Genomic DNA, 21,044 nt, shown 5'->3' with positions numbered 1-21,044 from the left:
TTTTAAAAATTAAAATTAATTAATTTTTAATGCTGTGTTACCTCATGTGTACAGGATAATGATTCACATATATATTTTATATATATTATTTTCAGGTTCTTTTCCACTATAGGTTAGTGAAAGATATTTAACATAGTTCCCTGTGCTATATATAGGTCTCTGTTGATTATCTATTTTATATATAGTGCTGTGTATATGTCAATCCCAAACTCAACTTATCCCTCCTCCCCCTTTTTTCCTTTGGTAACCATAAAATTTTTTTTTCTATGTCTGTGAGTCTATTTCTATTTTGTAATTAAATTCATTTGTATCATTTTTTAATTGGATGACAACTATAAGTAATACCATATGATATTTGTCTTTGTATGCTTTCTTCAGTTAGTGTGATAATCTCTAGGTTTATTCATGTTGCTGCAAATGGCAGTTTCATTCCTTTTAGCGGCTGAGTAGTATTCCATTGTATATTTGTACCACATCTTTTTTTCCATTCATCTGTCAATGGACATCTAGTTTGCATCCTTGTCCTGGCTATTGTAAACACTGGAGTGTGTATATTTTTTCTCATTTTATAGATGAGGAGTCTAAATTCAGAGGCTGAATAATGTTCCCTGGGTCACAAAGCCACCGTAAGACAAAGTCAGGATTTGATGCTACAGTAGTTTAGCTTGTAAACTACATCCTCAACTGTAACATTGGAATTTCAGACATTAATGAGCAGGTCATGTTGGGCATGTACAGGGGAAAAAGGATCTACCCTCTGCCCTTGAGATCACACTTTCTCCAGGGCAGGAAAATGAAGAAATGAGAACCCATGAAGTTGGCCCAGGTGTGAAAGGAAGAACATCTCCTGCCCACATCATGATGTGAGCCTCTGGGCACAAGATCAATGCTGGGCAGCTTGTTCGAACAGTACAGCTGCAGGTCATCCCCTGGAGCTGGTCTTCAGGTGTGAACGAGACCTCCAAAACAGATGAGCACCTGATGATTTTATTAACCCAGGAGCTGACGACTTGGTGATTGGCAAATGAGGGGTGGAATTTTGGGGAGAGAATGAACAATCCAAAAAAACTTGCCATAGGATGATAAACAAATAGGAACTCCCTAAGGGATATAACAACAGTGGTCGAACAGACATGTTAGTTGGTAAAGGATAAATAAAGAGACAGAGGATTGGACAGGAATTGGGAGTTTGGCCTTTGGGCAGGGAATCGGGTCCAGCAGAGAGTCTCAGCTCTGGAGGAAGAGGGTCAGAATAATGAGTCAGACAAAGCCAGATACCTATGGAGCTGTCCATCAGGGTAACCCCATGTCTGCATTGCTGGCTGGGCAGTGACTGTGGGTCTTTCGGTTATGTGAGCTCTGGGCTGGCTCCAGGGGCCGTGAACCTAGCCCACTGAGGTTGGTGGTACCAGCTGGCTCTGCTGTGAATGTGGGTGCCTGTGTCAGCTCCACGGCTTGGGGGAATTGTCCCAAAAGTTCCTGGACCACGCACACTATATCACGCTATTTCCAAAGCACACAGGAGGTGGGGGGGGGAGCGGTCAGGAAAGTCCAGTGTCTCAACTAAAAAGCCACAGAGAAGCTTGATTCTCTGGGGAGCCCCTCTCCCCACGCTTGACTTGCAAAGCACATGCACTTTCCACGATTCTGTCTAAAATGAAGTGTTTAGACTCAGCTGTCAAGAAAGTGTTCTTTTAAAAAATGTTTTGTGGTCCACTGAGTGAGGAGGAGTAACTATAGATAGACATCTGCTCTCACATTGGCAGTGGCGTGAGGGGACGACAAAATTTCAGCAACAACTGAATCATTACAAAGAGGATCGTTATTTCCCCAACTCTGTTGGTATCTGCAGGACATGTACAGGTGACCCAATGAAAAAAAAAAGATAGACATTTAGATCAGTTTGGGAAAAGCTGTGTTACATAATTGCAAACAGGTTCATTTAGTGCAGGATTTCTCAGAACTTTTAAAATGCTTTCTGTAGGCTGGGAATCTCTCAAAGGCAAATGGACATCGTCCCAAATGTACCTGATGGTGGAGCACCCCCGCCCCCTCCCAGACATTGTCATGTCACTCATGGGAGCAGCATTAGGGGAACATTTGGGAAAACACCGGCCTACCCTAGTGGCTCAGATGATAAAGAATCCGCCTACAATGCAGGAGACCCGGGTTCGATCTCTGAGTCCAGAAGATCCCCTGGAGAAGGAAATGGCAACCCATTCCAGTGTTCCTGCCTGGGAAATCCCAGGGACAAAGGAGCCTGGTAGGCAACAGTCCAAGAGGTTGCAAAAGGTCAGATACTATTGAGTAACTAACACTTTCACTTTCACACTTGAGAAAACACCAGCCTAAGCATACCCTGAAATTCCAGCAAGACTAAAACAGTCAGTTTCATCCTGTTTGGAGGAGATTGCAAATTTGTGCTTATGACAGGAGCTTTGTAAGTTAGCCCTCAGCACTGGCTAACTTGGGAGAGAAAACAGATTTTCATGCTCGGGCCATTCTATACAGAGTCCTTTTGCCTGAGTGAGAACCTGCAGTCATAATGGATTCATCACAGGAAATGAGCCAGTCAACACGCAGGCATTCCAGGGAGCACAGTGATTAGGAAGTTGGGGAATCATCTGCCCGGGTCTTGTGTCTGAAGAGTCATTTCTCATGTTTTCTTTTTTTTTTTTTTCAATTTTTTAATTAATTCAGTTCAGTTCAGTTCAGTTCAGTTGCTCAGTCCTGTCTGACTCTTAGCAACCCCATGGACTGCAGCAGGCCAGGCTTTCCTGTCCATCACCAACTCCCAGAGCCTACTCAAACTCATGCCCATTGCATCGGTGATATCATCCAACCATCTCATCCTCTGTCATCTCCTTCTCCCCACACCTTCAATCTTTCCCAGCATCAAGGTATTTACTTTGATTTATTTATTTTTGACTGCACTGGGTCTTCATTGTTGAGCATGGACTTCCTCTAGTTGCAGTGAGTGGGGACTCTCATTGCAATGACTTCTCTTGTTGAGGTTCACGGGCTCAGTAGTTGTGATGCACTGGCTTCGTTGCTCAATGTTATGTGGGATCTTCCTGGAACAGGGATCAAACCCACGTCCCCTGCATTGGCAGACAGATTCTTATGTACCCCTAGGAAAGTCCCACTTCTCTCATTTTCAGTTTCCTTGGAAAGCTTGGAGGATTTTTCTAGGCACAGATTTGTTATACTGACCTCTCCATCAGAGCACTTAGTCAAACCCCCGACCACTTGTATTCTCTGAAAACCTTGAGCTCAATGACCCAAGACAAAACCAGAGGGTCCCTGAGGCCAGAAGGCACCAAGCGACACCATGACCATAGCAAAACCTCTGTCTCCAAAGTCTGGGCTTCCCTTGAGTTGGAGGAGTGATGCTTCTTTTTGTGTCTCCGATCTGCCCAGACAGTGCTTCAGCCACTTTGCTTCTGGGTCTTCTGAGACCCTTCCTGGGCCACAGTTCATTGTCTGTTCTAATCAGACCCTTCTTGGCTTCACTTTACACATTTACATCATCAGCTTTCAACACCAATTGTATACAAGCCATCTTTTCCCGGATCTCCTCTTATTTTTGCTTGTTTTGCCCACTTCTACAATTCATTGATTCTTTTTTGTTCATTGTCTTTCATTTAAAATACTAATATTTGTTTAATGCCCCTGACTTTGGGCCTCTTAATCTGACAATTTTCTCCAATCTTCCCATGGCTTCTAATACATTTGGGGAATTTTCTAATTCCCCAATGGGGAATCCTCATTTCAGGATTTTATCTCTCTAGATAAAATATTCCAATGTCTAAAGACCAACATCCTGCAAATGTGGTGTAAGTGAGAAGTTTTAGTGTATAGAATATGTCAGCTATTCACAACAGCCAAGACATGGAGACAACCGAAATGCCCGTCAACAGACGAATGGATAGAGATGTGGTTATATACACAATGAAGTATTACTCAGCCATAAAAAATGAAATAATGCCATTTGCAACAACATGGGTGGACCTAGACATTATCATACTAAGTAAAGTAAGAGAATGACAAATATTATATATAATGGCTCATATATGGAATCAAAAATGATAAAAATGACATCATCTATGAAACAGAAAAAAAATTACAGACTTAGAGAACAGACCTATTGTTGCCAGGCTGGACTTGGAGCAGGGAAGGATGGATTGGGGATTTGGAATTAGCAGGCAAACTATTTTATGTATAGGATGGATAAATAACAAGGTCACGCTGTGTAGAAAAAATTAAATTCACAGTATTGTGTTAATTTTTTCTACATGGCATGACCTTGTTATTTATCCATCCTATACATAAAACATGTTCTTTTTTTAAAATAAAATTTTAAAAAAAAGAACATGTTTGTATTAAATTGGTTATAACGAAAACTGTGTAGTGGGGTGATTAAGAGCCCAATCTGTGAGACAGCCTGTCAAGGAGTGAAGGGCTTGTTAGCTGTGACTCTGGACAAGTAACTAATCTTTCTGGGCCTTGTTTTCCCCATCTATAAACTGGGGAAAATAATACCCCATACTTCTCTTGGTTATTATAAGGAGCAATTGAACATAGATATGTTAAAAATTAACATATCTAAAAAGCTTATGGCAGCACCTAGAGCATAGTGAATGCGCACAATCATTAGTGGATGCACAAAATCATTAGCTAGTATTATCTCCACCATTTAGAATAACCAAAGCATCTCAGAATAAAGTGCAGAGGTTTTCAGTTTTTTTTTTCTTTCTGTTTTAAGGCCCAGATTATGTAAAGGATCACCTCCCACAAGTTGCTCAGCACACTGCCTATATAGGAGAAAAGTGTCCTGCATTAGAGAAAACTGGAGATCTCAGATATTTATGGAGGCCTGCCTTGAACAGAAGCTTGCCAGCTAAATATAAACCTGAGTACGTTGGTGAAATTGGCTGGGGAATACCAGAGTATGATTTTATCAACAAAACAAGGCTTCAGACTGGCTTTCACATCAAGGTATTGCTCTTAAATTCATTGTCCTCCTCAAACATTGTTTTCTTTTTTTCCTCCCAATGAATAGTCAGTTTATTTTTTCCAGACTAATTTTACAACTAATTTATTATTAAAGTTAATTGAAGCAGATAACAATACAGTCAAAATCAAGTAAACAGGAAAAGTTTTAAATATCTCTGTGATTTCTAGCCTTGGGTATAATGTCATAAGGACTGTGTCTAGTAAAATGCTCCATCATGTATTGAAAAATCTGTATGTCAGATTTTCCAAGAAAGACTTGCTTTCAAATAAACACCAGGAACCATAAAAAGAAAAAACCTCTAAGTGACAGCTCTTTGGTATCCATAATATTAAATATGTCTCCAAGACTTCTTCACATTAAACTTTTTCACATCAAATGTATTGATCTAGGAATCGGAAAAAAAAAATCATTATATTTGTAGGGCTTCTGTTTCACCATCAGTACAGTAAATGATAACAGCTTTCACTTGCCCTCCCTACCAACTGTTTTCTGATTTAAATGCTTTCTGAGTTTGCTTCCATAGGAAATGTTGTGTCATGGACTTGTCCTTGAGAAGCAATGGGATTGGAGTTTGTGCAGAAAAATGAGTGTGTGGATAAAAGTACTTGGCTGCCATCACCCCCTTTAAGTCCTTTGAATACATGAGAGGAGGGGTGTGAAGAGAAGGAAGCCGGAGGCAATCCAAAAGCGTTTGCACTTGGCTTTGGCGTGCATCCAGATTCCCGTCTGTGCGGTGACATTCACACACATTCCCCCGCTCTTGAGCGACTCGGTGAGTGGGTGGCGGTAACGCAGCAGCCTGTGCTGGACGTCATCCACAAACCTAGAAACCGGCCCCAGAGATTCAAAGCCCACTGTGCGGATCGTGCCTGTAAGTCAGGCCATCCAGGGCGGGTAGCGGGAGGGCTCTGAGAAAGCGTGCCTTATCTCCTTCTGGCGATGTGGATGCAGGCGTGAGCACAGCCAGTCTCCTCTGAAACAGGAGAGAGCACAGGTGATTTTAGAAGCAAAATCTGAGGATTCAGACTTTTTTCCCAGGCAGGCCTTTGCCTGGAAATTTAATATATATCAATGACGCAGCAACAAATTGCACATGTATCAATTGCCTTAATTCCTGAGGCAGTTAGTGCAACCTCATGTGCAAGCTTGCTTGGTCGTGTCCGACTCTGCGACCCCTTGAACTGTGGCCCTCCAGGCTTCTTTGTGCAGAGTTATCCAGGCAAGAGCACTGGGTTGGGTTGCCATCTCTTCCAGGGGATCTTCCCAACCCAGGGACCAAACCTGCATCTCCTGCTTTGGCCGGCAGATTCTTCGCCACTGAGCCAGCTGGGAAGCCCACAGTGTTAGACAGAATGGTTAACAAAGGTAAAGCCTTTTCTGGACCAACCCTCGGCAGTACCCAAGAGTGGCTGGGAGCTCGGGCTTTGGGGTCAGAGAGTGTGGGCTCCACTCCTGCCTTTGGTCAAGTTCAGCTCCGTGACCCTGGGCTCCGAGTTCACCTCCCTGGGTCTCCGAGCCTCCTCTGCTCCATGGTGGTGTTTAGGTGCCCACTTCCTGAGACCCCCTGAATTCCTACCCCACTCCGGCCACCTCCCAGCTGTGACAGACCTTGGGCCAGTTCCTCAAGAGCGCTGTGCCTCTTCATCATGAACACGAGCGTTTGCCTTACTGGGCTGGCATGAAGAAATCTCTGCCAATGCTGGGCACAGTGTCTGCCCCACAGCAAGGCTCTGGGTCTGGTACGCTTCTTAACTTCCCAACATAATGTTTTCCTACTTACATACTAAACAAAAAGTGAGAATACTTTTAGCTTAAGTTAGGAATAAAAGGGAATTTCCTAATCTGATATAGATTATCTACAAAAAAGGTGATTACAATAGTGATACTTGATAAAACAGTGAAAGCATTTCTCTTTAAGACCAGGAACAAGACATGGATGCCCCAAATCCTGATGTTTTTTTTCATTTAGCTTTGTCCTGGAGGTCTTAACCATGGCAGTAAGGGGGGAAAAAAGCATAAAATGTGTAAAGATTGAAATAGAAGAAGTAAAACTATCATTATTTGCTAATATGTTTGTCTACCTAGAATACCTTGAAGCATAAGAGAATTTGGTAGTCAACCGGACTCAAAATCCAGGTGTAAAAATCAATTTTATTTTTATATACCAGAAACAAACAGAAAATGCAGTGAAACAGGATACTACTTACAATATCATCAGCAAATATAAAGTATGTAGGAATAGATCTTAAAAAAAAGATGTTCTGGTACAACCTTGTAAATCAACTATATGTCAATAAAAAGAAAGGTGTTCTACACATGGAGAAAAATGGTAAAACTATTGAAACAGGATGTAAATAAGTGGAGAGATATATCATGTTTGTGAATTGAAAGATTCAGTATCATAAAGACTGAATGACAAAGATTCTATATCATAAATTTATCAGATTGATTAAAAAATAATTTCCATGTAATTACAATAAAAATCTCAACTTTTTCTGGAAAAAAGCAACTCTCTAGGTATCATTCTTATTCTGTTGTGAGTTATAAATACAAGGACACAAGGAACACACTCAGCACAGTGCCTGGCATGAGGTTAACACCCCGAGGTCAGTAGTTAGGACTGTGGTTTTGTATTTAATGTCACCCAGCGCCAGTGGAACAGAAAGAGGGCTCAGGTTCCTAAATTGCACCCTGTTCCACTCAGGCAATGATGATGAAGATCAGAAACTTGGCTCAATATCAGAAGTGATCACTAGTGAGAAGAGCATGCACCAAGAGCAAGGCAGCTGACTTGAAGAGAGTCCAGAGCTTGGGTGGCCTCGTGGCTTGTCTCAGGAGATGCCCAGCTTTTGTGCACAGGCCTCGAGTTGTCTCTGTCTTGAGTGTGTGGAGCTGTGAATCCAAGACCCACATCAGCCACGACTTAGCCTTCCAGGAAGGGATTTATTCCGTTTCTTTGGATGGGATGTCACAGACGGTTCTAATTCTCAGCCCTGCATGGCTGTGCAGTTCTCATAACCTGGTGGGACTGCGTGTGAACCAGACAGAGCTCTCCCCACCCGGGGCTCATGTGCAAGCTGGCCTTGTTTGGCGCAGGCTGAGACAGCTTGTCGGCTGTGCCCCAACCTTTGACAGTAAATGTTTTCAAAGATGTGTCTGTCTTAAATTTGATTTTATTTTGGCTGTACTCTGCAGCATGTGGGATCTATTTCCCCGATAAGGGATTAAACCCATACCCCCTGCTTTGGAAGCAAGGAGTCTTAACCACTGGACCACCAGGATTAAAGGATTCCTTGGACTTAAAACTTTATCATGAGAACAAAAAGATGCACTGAGAATGACTGTACATACAGGTCATTTACCTACCAGTTAAGGCCTAGGATTTGTCACCAAGTTTGTTCATTCCCCCTCAACCCTCTGCCCAACCCCACATGCAGGGCCTGGCTCCATTCCCCCTTCCCCTACATCCAGGACAGCCCCAGATTCGAACTCCTTATCCTCGCAAGTCCCCAGGCAGCCTCTTCCAATCAATGAGAAGAAAGTGACATTTGAACTGATACACATACACTCATCCTCTACGCCTAGAAATGAGTCCCCAATCACAAGTAAACTGTGAGTGCCTGTGCCGTGAATTCAAGTCTCCTCGCCAAGGAGCTGGACCATTCCTTCACGCGATGTAACCCACGGGAGGGTCTCTGGCTGCCTGTCCTTGGTGGTCTTCGATCCCACCCCCCACCGTCTGCATCTGTAAGAGTCCCACCAAGATGACACTTTGATTCTGATTGCAGAGACTCCTCAGCGGCTCCCCCTGCAATAGCTCAGAACCTGGATTTTGATCACAAACTTTCATCTAGTGGGTTTTTATAGCCTGAACAGCTGCTCTTCCCAATTCACTGCTCCAGGTTCCTGTAAGACTGGCTGCTAAGAAAGCTCGGGCACCTGCAACAGACTTGGTGACATGCCTGGGGCAGCTTCTTCCTGCTCGGTCATGGCCTCTCCTCTTTGGAGGCACTGGAAAGGGGTCATCTGGATTTGGGTAGAAAGATAACTTCCAGGTTGAGTGACACCTGAAAAATTTCTCCACATTTTCAGAGGTCAGTAAAATCACAACATCAGGTCTCTCTTTTGGGTCTTCGTGTGTTTAGCTATTTCCTACTCTGGTGTGGGGCCGTAGTGCAGTAATGATATATGTGTAATAAACCACTGAAGATCACTGCTTTTGTTATTTTCATAGATTTAAGAGCAGTACATTTTTGCTTTTTTTTAATGGAGCTGATCTCTGCCAAACTATATGTGTTGTTTATACAATAATATATGGAGACCAGGGCTTCCCTGGTAGGCCAGTGGTTAAGAATCCATGTTCCAATTCCAGGAGCTGCAGGTTCAATCCCTTGTTGGGAAACTAAGATCCCACATGCCTTGGTGCAACTAAACCTTTGCAGCACAACTGGAGAGAAGCCTATGCACCACAACAAAGACCCAAAGCAGCCAAAAGTAAATAAATGAACAAGTAAATACATCAATATTTTTTAAAATATATGGAGACTATTGAAACCTTTGTTTTCAAACTGAGGAGCTTCTCTAAGTGGTTCATAGGTGGCCATGTATCCCACCCATGGGTTTTCATTAATCCTGGTCTTGTCATGTCCGTTTTCTGCTCCTGCATCTGACCTCATGGCTAGATAATTTAAGACACTTGGCTTTCCCACAAAAACAATGTGATACTGTACTTGAGGACTGACTCTTCTTAGATATAATCCCAATGACCATATTAAATCAGTTAGTCATAACAGATATTACAGCCAATATATCATACAGTATCACACCTTGAAAGATGTGTAGAAGGTAATAAAGAGAACCGTGGGGATGCATCAGTAATATATATATATAGGATACAGTGTGATATAATAAAAAGGAAATTTTTTTGAGGCTTTGAAACTCCTGCCTCCTGTTTGGCCCAAATTCCTGCATTATGAACACAGAGGGCTTCTCTGAGTTTGATGGACATGGGAACAGACTTCTTAGGAGTTGTTCAATAAATTGATCCAAGGTTGGTTTCTTTATGAAACGTTCTTCTCACCATGAATTTATTTAGAGAAAGTAAACACGAAAGAGCTGTTTCTGTGGGGATGTAAGTTGTTGTACCCACTGTGGAGAACAGTATGGGAGTTCCTCGAAAAACTGAAAACAGACTCAGCAATCCCACTCCTGTGCATACATCCAGACAAAAAGATAATTCAAACAGATCCATGCACCCCAGTGTTCATTGTGGGACGGCTTACAATAGCCAGGACAGGGAAACAACTGAAATGTTCAACAGATGGATGGATAAAGTAGATGTGGTACATATACACAACAGATTATTACTCAGCCATAAAAAGGAATGAAATGGTGCCACTTGCAATAACACGGAAGGACCTAGAGATTGTCATACTAAGTGAAGTAAGCCAGATGGAGAAAGAAATTTATCATATGGTATCGATTCTCTAGTTGTACTGCATGGGTTTAGTTGCACTGAGGCATATGGGATCTTAGTTCCCCAACAAGGGATTGAACCTGTAATTGGAAGACGGATTCTTAACCAGAGGACTACCAGGGAAGTCCTGGTCTCCATATTGTTGTATAAACAGCACATATAATTTGGCTGACCAGGTCCATTAAAAAAAAAAAAAAAAAAAAAAAAAACAGTGGAATCTAAAGTATGACACGAATTGACTTACTTCTGAAACAGAAACAGACTCATAGACATAGAAAGCAAACTTACAGTCACCAAAGGGAGAGGGGATGGAGAAAGGATAGATTAGGAGTCTGGGATTAATAGAGACACACTACCACACATAAAATAGATGATCAGCAAGGACATACTGTGTGGCACAGGAAACTATATTCAATGTTCTATAGCAAGCCATAAGAATATGAACAAACACACACATATATATAACTGAATCACTTTGCTTTGTAGCAGAAGCTAACACAGCATTGTAAATAAACTGTACTCCAGTAAAACGGATTTTTAAAAAATGAGCTCCTATTGAATATTTACTGTGTGAGGAGGGCACTATGATTCTTCTTCCTTCACAGAGGAGGGAATGGAGGTATTGACAGCTGAGGCCCCTGGCTGAGGCTGCACAGGGGGTCAGTGATGGAACCAGGATCCCAGCCTGGGCTGTGGGTTCAGGGGCTCCATGGGAGTCCAGCATGTGAGACGGGAAACAAAGTCAGAACACGGGGCTGGAGCCACCGTGGGAGGCACCTAGCTGGGTGAGCACGTTTCCACGCGGCAGGGTCTGGCCGGGTCAGTCCCAGCTGTGTTGTCTCATAAGCACCGGTCCTTTCTTCACGGGGCCTCAACTGTCTACCGGTACCCCATTCTGCATCATTTGCACACAAGATGCTTCATTCATAATACCAAAGTGAGTTATCAGTAGTAGATACAACCCACCTATTTGATATAATAAGAAAGAGCTCAGTGATAGTTATTTTCTATATTGTTTCTTTATTCAATCTTGAAAAACTTTTTATTGAAGTATAGTAAATTTACAATAGTGTATTCGTTTCGGGGGTTCAGCAGTGATTCAGTTATACATACAGATGTACATATATCTATTTTTCCAAATTCTTTTTCTTTGTATACTCAATACAAAATATTGAGTATAGGTCCCTGTGCTGTACAGTAATTCCTTGTTGTATAAATGATATCATATGATATTTGTCTTTCTATGTCTGACTTCACTCAGTACGATAATCTCTAGGTCCATCCCTGTTGCTGTAAATGGTATTATCTGATCCTTTTGAATGGATGAGTAATATTCCATCACATATATATGTACCACATCGTCTTTATCCATTCCTCGGTTGATGGGCATTTAGGTTGCTTCCATGTCTTGACTATTGCAAAGAGTGCTGCAATGAACACTGGGGTCCATACATCTTTTCAAATTGTGGTACTCTCCAGATATATGCCCAGAAGTGGGATTGCAGGATAAAATAGTAACTCCATTTTTAATTTTATTATCTTCAAGTTTCTATGTAATAAGTTCTTTGTAGTGTTTCAAAGTTTGTGTGAAATCATTCAGTCATGTCCAACTCTTTGCGACCACATGGACTGTAGTCCACCAGGCTCCTCTGTCCATGGGATTCTCCAGGCAAGAATACTGGAGAGGGTTGCCACGTCCTCCTCCAGGGGATCTTCCCAACCCAGGGATTGAACCCGGGTCTCCCGCATTGCAGGCGGACGCTTTATCCTCTGAGCCACCAGGGAAGCCCCTAAAACATATCATAAATATAATCTTTGGCAATTCGTAAAAAAAGAGAAGTGAGATTCCTCCCAAACTTCCTTCCAGCCCCACCCTGTTCATTCTTCCAAACCCCACCTTCACACAACAGTGTCCTGGAAGTTTTTCAAATTAACCTAAAATAGAGAAGTATTGTTGGTATGGAGTTGATCAGTATGTAGACTCCTACACACACATTTCAGAATTTATGGGTGTTTTTCACCACAAATTTCTCATTTATGTTTGGGTTCATTTAGGTGACTCACAGTCTCATTAAAATTCCTAGGATCTCACACTCATGTTGTTAGCAACATGGAAGACTTTTAAAAGATAACAAAGCTTCCTTTTTCAACCAAGTTATAAAAGCAAAATAGAAAATAACTTTTCTAAAATTAGGTGTGGCTTGGAGTGGCTGCTGTCTCTTTCCCAGATGGGTGCGTGCGTGTTTAGTTCTCACGAGTTATTTGAGTCCTAAGAGTTTGTTGTTTAATATAAAAATAATTACATTAGCACCTTTCATCCTTAAGTGCTATATAAAGTAGTGGCTTTCCTGAGACCACGGGAAGCCGCTAGTTTGGGAGGGCCACAGAGTGACCATCTGTGAGCAAGGAGAAGCCTTGGCTACAAAGCCCAAATAGCCCTCCATTTTGGGGAAAATAATATATTGGATCAGCCAGAAAGTTCGTTTGGGTTTTCCACATGATATTATGGAAAAATCTGAACTAACTTTTTGGTTAACCCCGTATTAACATTAACTTCCTAATACACAGGTGTTGAAATTTCCCCGTTTCATAAAGCTTGGCTTTCTATTGTTGCTGTTCAGTCGCTAAGCCATGTCTGACTCTTTGCAGCCACATGGATTGTAGCCCACCAGGCTCCTCTGTCCGTGGGATTTCTCAGGCGGGATACTGGAGTGGGTTGCCATGTCCTCCTCCAGGGGATCTTCCTGACCCAGGAATTGAACCTGTGTCTCCTGCATTGCAGGCAGATTCTTTGCCACTGAGCTACCAGGAAAGTCATGGCTTTCTATCGGATTCCTCAAACATATTGAAGGAACTTACTTGTATCTGAACTCCCGGAAAACAAATTTTAAGTTCAATGCTTCCTTTCCGGAACAGACCATGAAAGCAAAAAGCGAGATAGGTATCACTGACATGCGGTCCCTGCGCTGTGTCCAAAGCGGTTCTGTGAACAGCAGGTTGGTACCTGGGGCACTTTCTCTCCACATATCACCAGGCTCCCCAGGCCCAGGTTCCTAGTCAGTGTGGGCTTCCTCCTTCTGCCTGTGACTTTGTGGATGATTTTTGGTGAAGTGGAAAAAAACAGACATCCTGATCCTCACATTTTTTGTTAGGATGTGGAGATGTGAAAACAAAAGAAAGGCTAGAAAGAAAGAGAAGGAGGGGGGAAGGAAGGAAGGAAATAAACTCAAAGCAATTTAGAGCCTAGTGACTGATTTTATTTCTAATTAAAGAAGGCTAAAAATGCACCATGGTGGTTACCAGCTTCTGTAGGGCTTAACATACATGTTGAGTATGCTTTTCAATGAAAATATAACCTTTTAAAAAAAATTGCACTTCTTAAAATTAGTATTAAGCATACTCCATAGGTTTTTCAAATATTGTTTGATGATGCTAACAAGATACAAAGCTAAGAAAAATGTATAAACTAGAATGGGTTCTAGTAAACTTCACATTTAACTCCACAATCAGGCTTCTTTGAATATACTGTCAAGAATTCAGAAACTTAGGCTTGATCTAATATCCCAGGGACAGGTGGCTAAAATACCAGGACATATGTTTTCGGAATCTGGCATTTATCCCGGCTTTTTGAGATGTTTGGAAGAAATTCTAATATCATTATAAATTTAGGATTATAGTTTTCCTTATTATTCATATATAACACTTCTGAAATATGTCATCTGGGTTGACAAAAGTGCCTAGAATGCATAGCAATCTGGAGCTAGCTATTCTCTTCCCAGGACTCAAGAAATCTTAATTGAGCAAGTTGAAAACAACCCATTCAATAGAGAGGCCCCTGGTATGTGGTCCCGCTGTCTCTGGACACAAAGAAAATGGCACTGAAAATAAGTGCTTTGGGGCCCATGTGGGCTCTTGCAATTGGGGAGGAATTCATAGGAAGTTTCTCTGTGTTGTCAACATTGTTGAAGTTTTTAGGGTGACTATTGGCCTGCACAGTGCCAGCCACATCTCAAATGGCTGCAAGCAACTTGAGGTGTGAGATCTGTCTTACTTGACTTTCTATTGACAGCATCCATAGCCTTCTTCCTAGTGCTTAGCACGGCCTAGAAGATCATGAAAAAATGATGGGAACTGGAGACTGAAATCTCGTTCTTATTTCATGCAGTCTTTGATAAGAAACCAAGTTGCAGGAGGAGGTGGGGGAGGGGGGTGTGGAATGAGCTTTTAAGTGTGCGTGAGCTTGAGAATTATTCTCCTCCTAAGTTATTCAATAGTGATTCAAGGACTGCTTAGCTTTTCTTTTTTATTTTTTGCTGAAACTTAGTTATACTGTTAAGTTCACAAAGCCGGTGCTATCACCCCTAGTGCAATTCTGTACTGTAAAGCTAATTGGACAATTAACTTGGGAGGAACACACTTCCTGACCTTTGAATTAACAACAGTGCCAACACATTAGAAAACTCCGAGGGTGAGAGCAGTCGCCAACCAGGCACTTAATTATATTTCAGGAACTGTGGCCTGGACACAAGCAGAGACTTGGGAAGCTCCTGTGTAGCTTTCCTGTAGCTTGAATATTTGAGTCCACTCATATTTCAGACCCTGGTAGGGACCATCCGCCAACTATGGATAAAAGACTGGTTGCAGAATGATTGGCTACTCATCACAAACCCTAACAATTCCCAACAGAATAAGCTCTAGTCTTGCTAGAAGTCCTCGTGTATCTTGAAAGTGGATAAGGAAAACATTAATCTCCCTGGAGAAGTATAGAAAAAAAAAAAATAGAAATGTGCCTTCTCTCTGAGGATAAATAAGGCAGTTAGCATTTATAACGCTTTTCAAGACAAATCTATGTGTGTGGTCTTAATGAAAAACTGAATATGGAAAAAGAGTCAGCTGAAGAATTTTTTATTTTCCCCTATTTGCATGCTAATCTGCCCACTATCCTTTATAATGTTTCAGTTTTCCCATTGATAAAATGGGCATTGCATTAGTTTTCTATTGAGCATAATCTATTGCCACTAAGTTAGAAGCTGAAGCTCTAGTACTTTGGCCACCTGATGTGAAGAGCTGACTCATGCTGGGAAAGACTGAGGGCAGAGAAGAGGATAGTAGAGGATGGTACGGTTGGAGGGCATCACTGACTCAATGGACATGAATTTGAGCAAACTCCAGGAGATAATGAAGGGCAGGGAAGCCTGGCATGCTGCAGTAACAATAACATCTTAAAACAACACCATTTATTTGCTCACAGATGCAAATCATAGATCAGAAGTAGATCAGAAGTCCAGGGAAGTGTAGGCTTGATTCTCTGCTCAGAACTGAATTTCAAAGTGTCAGTTGTGACAATGATCAAACCTGAGGTTTGGGGGCTCTTCCGAGTGCATTTGTTTGTGGCAGATTTCAATTCCTTGTGGCTCTAGGACTGAGGTTCTATTTCTCTGCAGCTGTCAGGCAGGGACCAGTCTCAACATCAAGAAGCTGCCCACATCCCTTTGTCGATGGTCCCCTCTCTCTTTAAAGCCAGCAAGAGACACTCTCCTTCATGTCCAAATCCCTCTCACATTTCAAATGCTCTTTGCCTAGAGGAGCCCAGGTCCTTTAAAGAGCTTGAATGATGAAGATAGGGCAACCAAGGAGAAACTTCCTTTCTTAAAATCTGTTGGTTTGGAATCTTAATTACACCTTAAAATTCCTTCACAGCAGTACCTAGGTTAGTATTTGGCTGAATATCTGGATGAAGGTGTATATATAAGGGAGTGAGCATCTTGAGGGCTTTTAGAATTCTGCCTTCCACAGGGAAAATAATGTCATGTAATATTATTATAATCTTAGAGTATTGTCAAATAGATTAGGTGAGATAAATGTGTAAAGCACTTAGCATAGTATCTAGTACAATAAGTCTAAAGAAGTGGGATCTAGTATTATTAATGCCTCACTATACTATGTTTTCTTGCCTACATGAATTTTAAAATTATATTATGATAAGCACTTTAGAAACATAATGGAATATGTTTCTCATTATTTGGATACTCTACAGAAAACACATACTTTGGTCAGAGTCAAGGATCACAGGAAACTTAATGTTTAGTCTGTTTGCTAAAATTTGGTGAACTAATTCAAATTATTCTAAAACAGTGCAATAAAAAAAGGGGAGATCAGGATATAATTCATATTGGTACTCAGCTCAAGCCTCCATATCCTTTGGCATGAAACGAATTATGGGCCTCTGCACTGTTGTTCACTTTTTGCTCTTTAGTAAGAAAAATGCATCACAGGATCCATGCCTTAAACACTGACATTTTTCAGGGAGAACTGTTTTGTTTCTACTCCTGCTCTGAATGTAAAATGAATGCTTCAAATGCTCTATCCACACAAAGGCTTGATGCCCCCTTTCTTCCTTCAATAGTTCCAGTTGAGAATGGGCAGCATTATGCAATTTGGTGACCAGGCGCCAACAATGAGAATGCTTCTCCCTGGCTGTGGGAAGAAAAGCAGCTAAGGGGTTAACAGTAATATTTTGCAAATGGAGGCAAGTGAAGAAAAAATTGCATTAGCATAAGAAAAGGTAGGCTTAGGGGATTTTCCACTCCACTGTTTGGTATGAGAGCTCTATGTTACCAAGGAGGAGGATGGCAAGAGAAACCCTAGCGTTACGCTGTTCTTGAAATGCATGGCCATTGTACTCATCCTACTGAAGAGAAAGTCCTCCTAGTTACCGAGATGGGAAATGGTCCTTTCTAGTAAGAAAAGTCACAACTGGCTATATTAGGAAAAACACCCTGAGTTAAGCCTGGCAAGAAAGTAAGAGGATTCCTCAGTAATGTCACTTCTAGAGGAGAGGTGGTTTGTGATTAAAAGTAAAAATATTAACCAATGATTTTCCTTATTAACTAGAATGGACCCCAATGTCTGTAATTAATTTCACTTAAATTTAATAGCTCATGTGAGAAATTGTGCCTAATTCACAGTATCTAAATGTAATTAACAGATATTTCCTTTTCCTTAATACCTAGACTTATTTAAAGATTGCTTAATAGGGAATATCCAATTTCAAGTTATAATTATTTTTGCTAGTTGAAAGCATGCAAAATAACTGCAAAGATTCTTACTGATCTCCTTAGCATAGAACATATACTACTCCTTGTTAGCTGTTTCTATGAAGGTGCTGATTTCGTTTTTGAATCAGTCTTTGCTTCACTTTTATGAATAACTGATCAGTAAAAAAAAAAAAAAAAAAAACTTTATTTATTCTGAATTTCACTAGATTTAACAACAAAGTGAGCACAACTGTACAAATAAATCATGATGAATCTCATTAATTAAGACAGAGAAGAAAAAAAAAGAAAAAAAGACGGAGAAGGGTCAGCTTATTTTAGATAAATTTCTATGACATTATATGCTGATAACTATAGGAGAAATAGGGTAGGATTAGAGGCTAATGAATGCATTGTGTGTTTCTAAGGAAAACCTTTCCAGATTAAACCAGTAAAAGTTTGGGTTATTAAAAATGAGAACAAAAATCAAAGGTTATCCCAGCCCTGGAAAATTTGGCCATAAACTGATAATAAAATTATTTGTAAGTCAGTTGATAAGATTGATATTCAGGGAATAGGTGTCAGGAATCAGTTGAGACTCAGGAGTTTGGGGGAGAATGGATTCATGTATATTTATGGCTGAGTCCCTTTGCTGTCCCCCTGAAACTATCACAACATTGTTAATTGGCTATACCTCAATATAAAATAAAAAGTTAAAAAAGAAGTCAGTTGAAAAACAAAGATTTTACCATTACAGACAGATTGTTGTTATTTAGTCGCTAAGCAGTCATGTCTGACTCTTTGCAACCCCATGGACTGTACCCTGCCAGGCTCCTCTGTCCATGGGATTTTCCAGGCAACAATACCGGAGTGGGTTGCCATTTCCTTCTCCAGGGCATCTTTCCAACCTGATATCAAACCCGCATCTCCTACATTGACAAGAGGATTCCTTATCACTGAGCCAACAGGGACATCCTAAACACAGATTATCACTTTTCAAACTTTTGGAATAGTGGCTTAGCCTTGCATATAAATCTTGTTTATTTTGTCCCTTCCTTTGTTGATAATTTTACACGTGGACATTAAAGATCTAGAAGTGATCAAGTTTGCAGATCTTCGTCACTGAGAAATGACTTAAATAGATCTGCTTTCCCAACACGACGCTTGATCAGGAAAGGCCTTATAAACCAAAGCTTGCGGAAAAGGGAAGAAAACGGGGGAGATAAAAAAGAGTACCAGGTGATTTATCTAAGGTTAGCATTATGGTATGATTTTGCTACTTTTCCCCCTTTTTTCTTTTTTATTGATGTATTTGAGGTTCATTTACAGTGTTGTGTTAGTTTCTGGTGCGTAGCAAAGTGGTTCAGACAGATAGATAGATAGATGATAGATTCTCTTTCAGCTTATCTTCCATTGTAGGTTATTACAAGGTATTGAGTATAGGTCCCTGTGCTATACAGTAGGTCCTTATCTGTTATCTATTTTATACAAAGTAGTTGGTATCGGTTAATCCCAAGCTCCTAATTTTTTCCTCCACTCTTCCATTTCCTTTGGTAACCATGAGTATGTTTTCTATGTCTGTGAGTCTGTTTCTGTTTTGTAAATAAGTTCATTTGTATAATTTTTTTGGATTGCACATGTGATATAAATGATATTTGTCTTTGTCTGATTTATTACACACAATGTGGTAATCTCTAAGTCTGTTTATGTTGCTACAAATGGCAGTATTTCATTCTTTTTATGGCTGAGTAATAGCCCATTGTATATATATCCCACATCTTTAACCATTCATCTGTTGATGGACTTTAAAGATGCTCCATAACTTGTCTATTGTAAATTATGCTGTAATGAACATTGGAGTGCACTTATCTTTTCAAATTATAATTTTCTTCAGATATCTGCCCAGGAGTCAGATTGCTGGATCATATGGTAGTTGTATTTTTAGGTTTTTAAGGAACCTCCAGACTGTTTTCCATAGCAGCTGCACCACTTCACATTCCAACCAACAGTGTAGGAAGATACCTTTTTTCTACGTCTTCTCTAGCACTTACTATTTGTAGGCTTTTTGATGATGACCATTCTGACCAGTGTGAGGTGATACCTCATAGAAGTTTGGATTGGCATTTCTCTAATAATTAGTGCTGTTGAGCATCTTTTCACATGAGGGTAAGGTGATGTGAAAAAAGCTAAGCTGAGTCTAAATAATGTCATGTTATAGTTGTTGGGGAGAAGGGATCGTTAAGGAGTTGGGATGGATATGTACACAGTGCAATATTTAAGATTGGTAACCAACAAGGACCCACTGTGAAAAGCAAAACATAAATGGTAGGTCCTGGTTTTGAGTGCCTGCTCATGTAGATACAGAATCATGAGATGTTTCAAGACAGCAGATGACACTTTCTGCAGACCCAACACCTGTCCTTTTATAGACAGGGCAGGGAAAGCACAGAGGGTCAGATTTATTTTACTTCTTATACCTTTTCTTCTCAGTTCAAGAATCAAAAGGCCACCTTTCCTCAACTGAATTTAGCATTTCTTGTTTAATTTCTCCACCTGACCTCCTCTTTGACTAGGAACCCAGACTCTCAGATATGCTTATGCCCATTGATTTTTCTTCTTTTTACAGTATGAAGACCACAGTCATGCTGCTATTGACAAACTAAGCCACAGATACCAGAGCCCATGGTAAGCATACTTACATCAATTAATTAATGTTTCCTCCTAAATTAGTAACAGCGTTAATTTCTTTTTATTGGAGTGAGTTGCTTTACAATGCTGTGTTAGTTTCTGATGTACAGCAAAGTGAATCAGCTCTACGTTTACCTACATCCCCTCTTTTTTGGATGTCCTTCGCATTTAGGTCACTACACAGAATTGAGTAGCGGTCTCTGTGCAATACAGTAGGTTCTCATTATCTCATTATCTATTTTATACTTGCATTGTTCTTCAAGTACTCAGTCGTGTCCGACTCTTTACGACCCCATGGACTTCAGCATACCAGGCTTCCCTGTCCTTCACCATCTCCTGGAGCTTTCTCAAGCTAATGTCCATTGAATCGGTGATGCCATCCAACCATTTTGTCCTCTGTCATCCCCTTCTCTTTCTGCCTTCAATCTTTCCCCACAATCAGAGCCTTTTCAAATGAGTCAGCTCTTTGCATTGGGGGGGCCAAAGGATTGGAGTTTCAACTTCAACATCAGTCCTCCCAATAAATATTCAGGACTGATTACCTTTAGGATGGACAGGTTGGATCTCCTTGCAGTCTAAGAGACTCTCAAGAGTCTTCTCGAACACCACAGTTCAAAAGCATCAATTCTTCGGCACTCAGCTTGCTTTATAGTCCAACTCTTACATCCATACATGACTACTGGAAAAACCATAGCCTTGATTAGATGGACCTTTTTTGGCAAAGTAATGTCTCTGCTTTTTAATATGCTGTCTAGGTTGGTTATAACTTTTCTTCCAGGGAGTAAGCATCTTTTAATTTCATGGCTGCAATCACCATCTGCAGTGATTT

General features: G+C 40.9%; 1 protein-coding gene across 1 annotated transcript in view; it reads left to right on the top strand.

The window, feature by feature from the left end:
• Nucleotides 1-21,044, top strand: part of SPMIP2 (sperm microtubule inner protein 2) — a 105,301-nt gene that overhangs the window by 45,126 nt on the left and 39,131 nt on the right. The window contains exons 2-3 of the mRNA XM_065903799.1: nt 4,766-4,998; nt 20,154-20,212. Coding sequence (XP_065759871.1) covers nt 4,766-4,998; nt 20,154-20,212 — 292 coding nt within the window. The remainder of the gene's footprint in view (nt 1-4,765; nt 4,999-20,153; nt 20,213-21,044) is intronic.

Source organism: Muntiacus reevesi, chromosome 13 (genome assembly GCF_963930625.1).
Source record: "Muntiacus reevesi chromosome 13, mMunRee1.1, whole genome shotgun sequence".
Taxonomy (NCBI): Eukaryota; Metazoa; Chordata; class Mammalia; order Artiodactyla; family Cervidae; genus Muntiacus; species Muntiacus reevesi.
The sequence above is the reverse complement of the archived record's forward strand: the minus strand, read 5'-3'. Positions and strand labels throughout refer to the sequence as shown.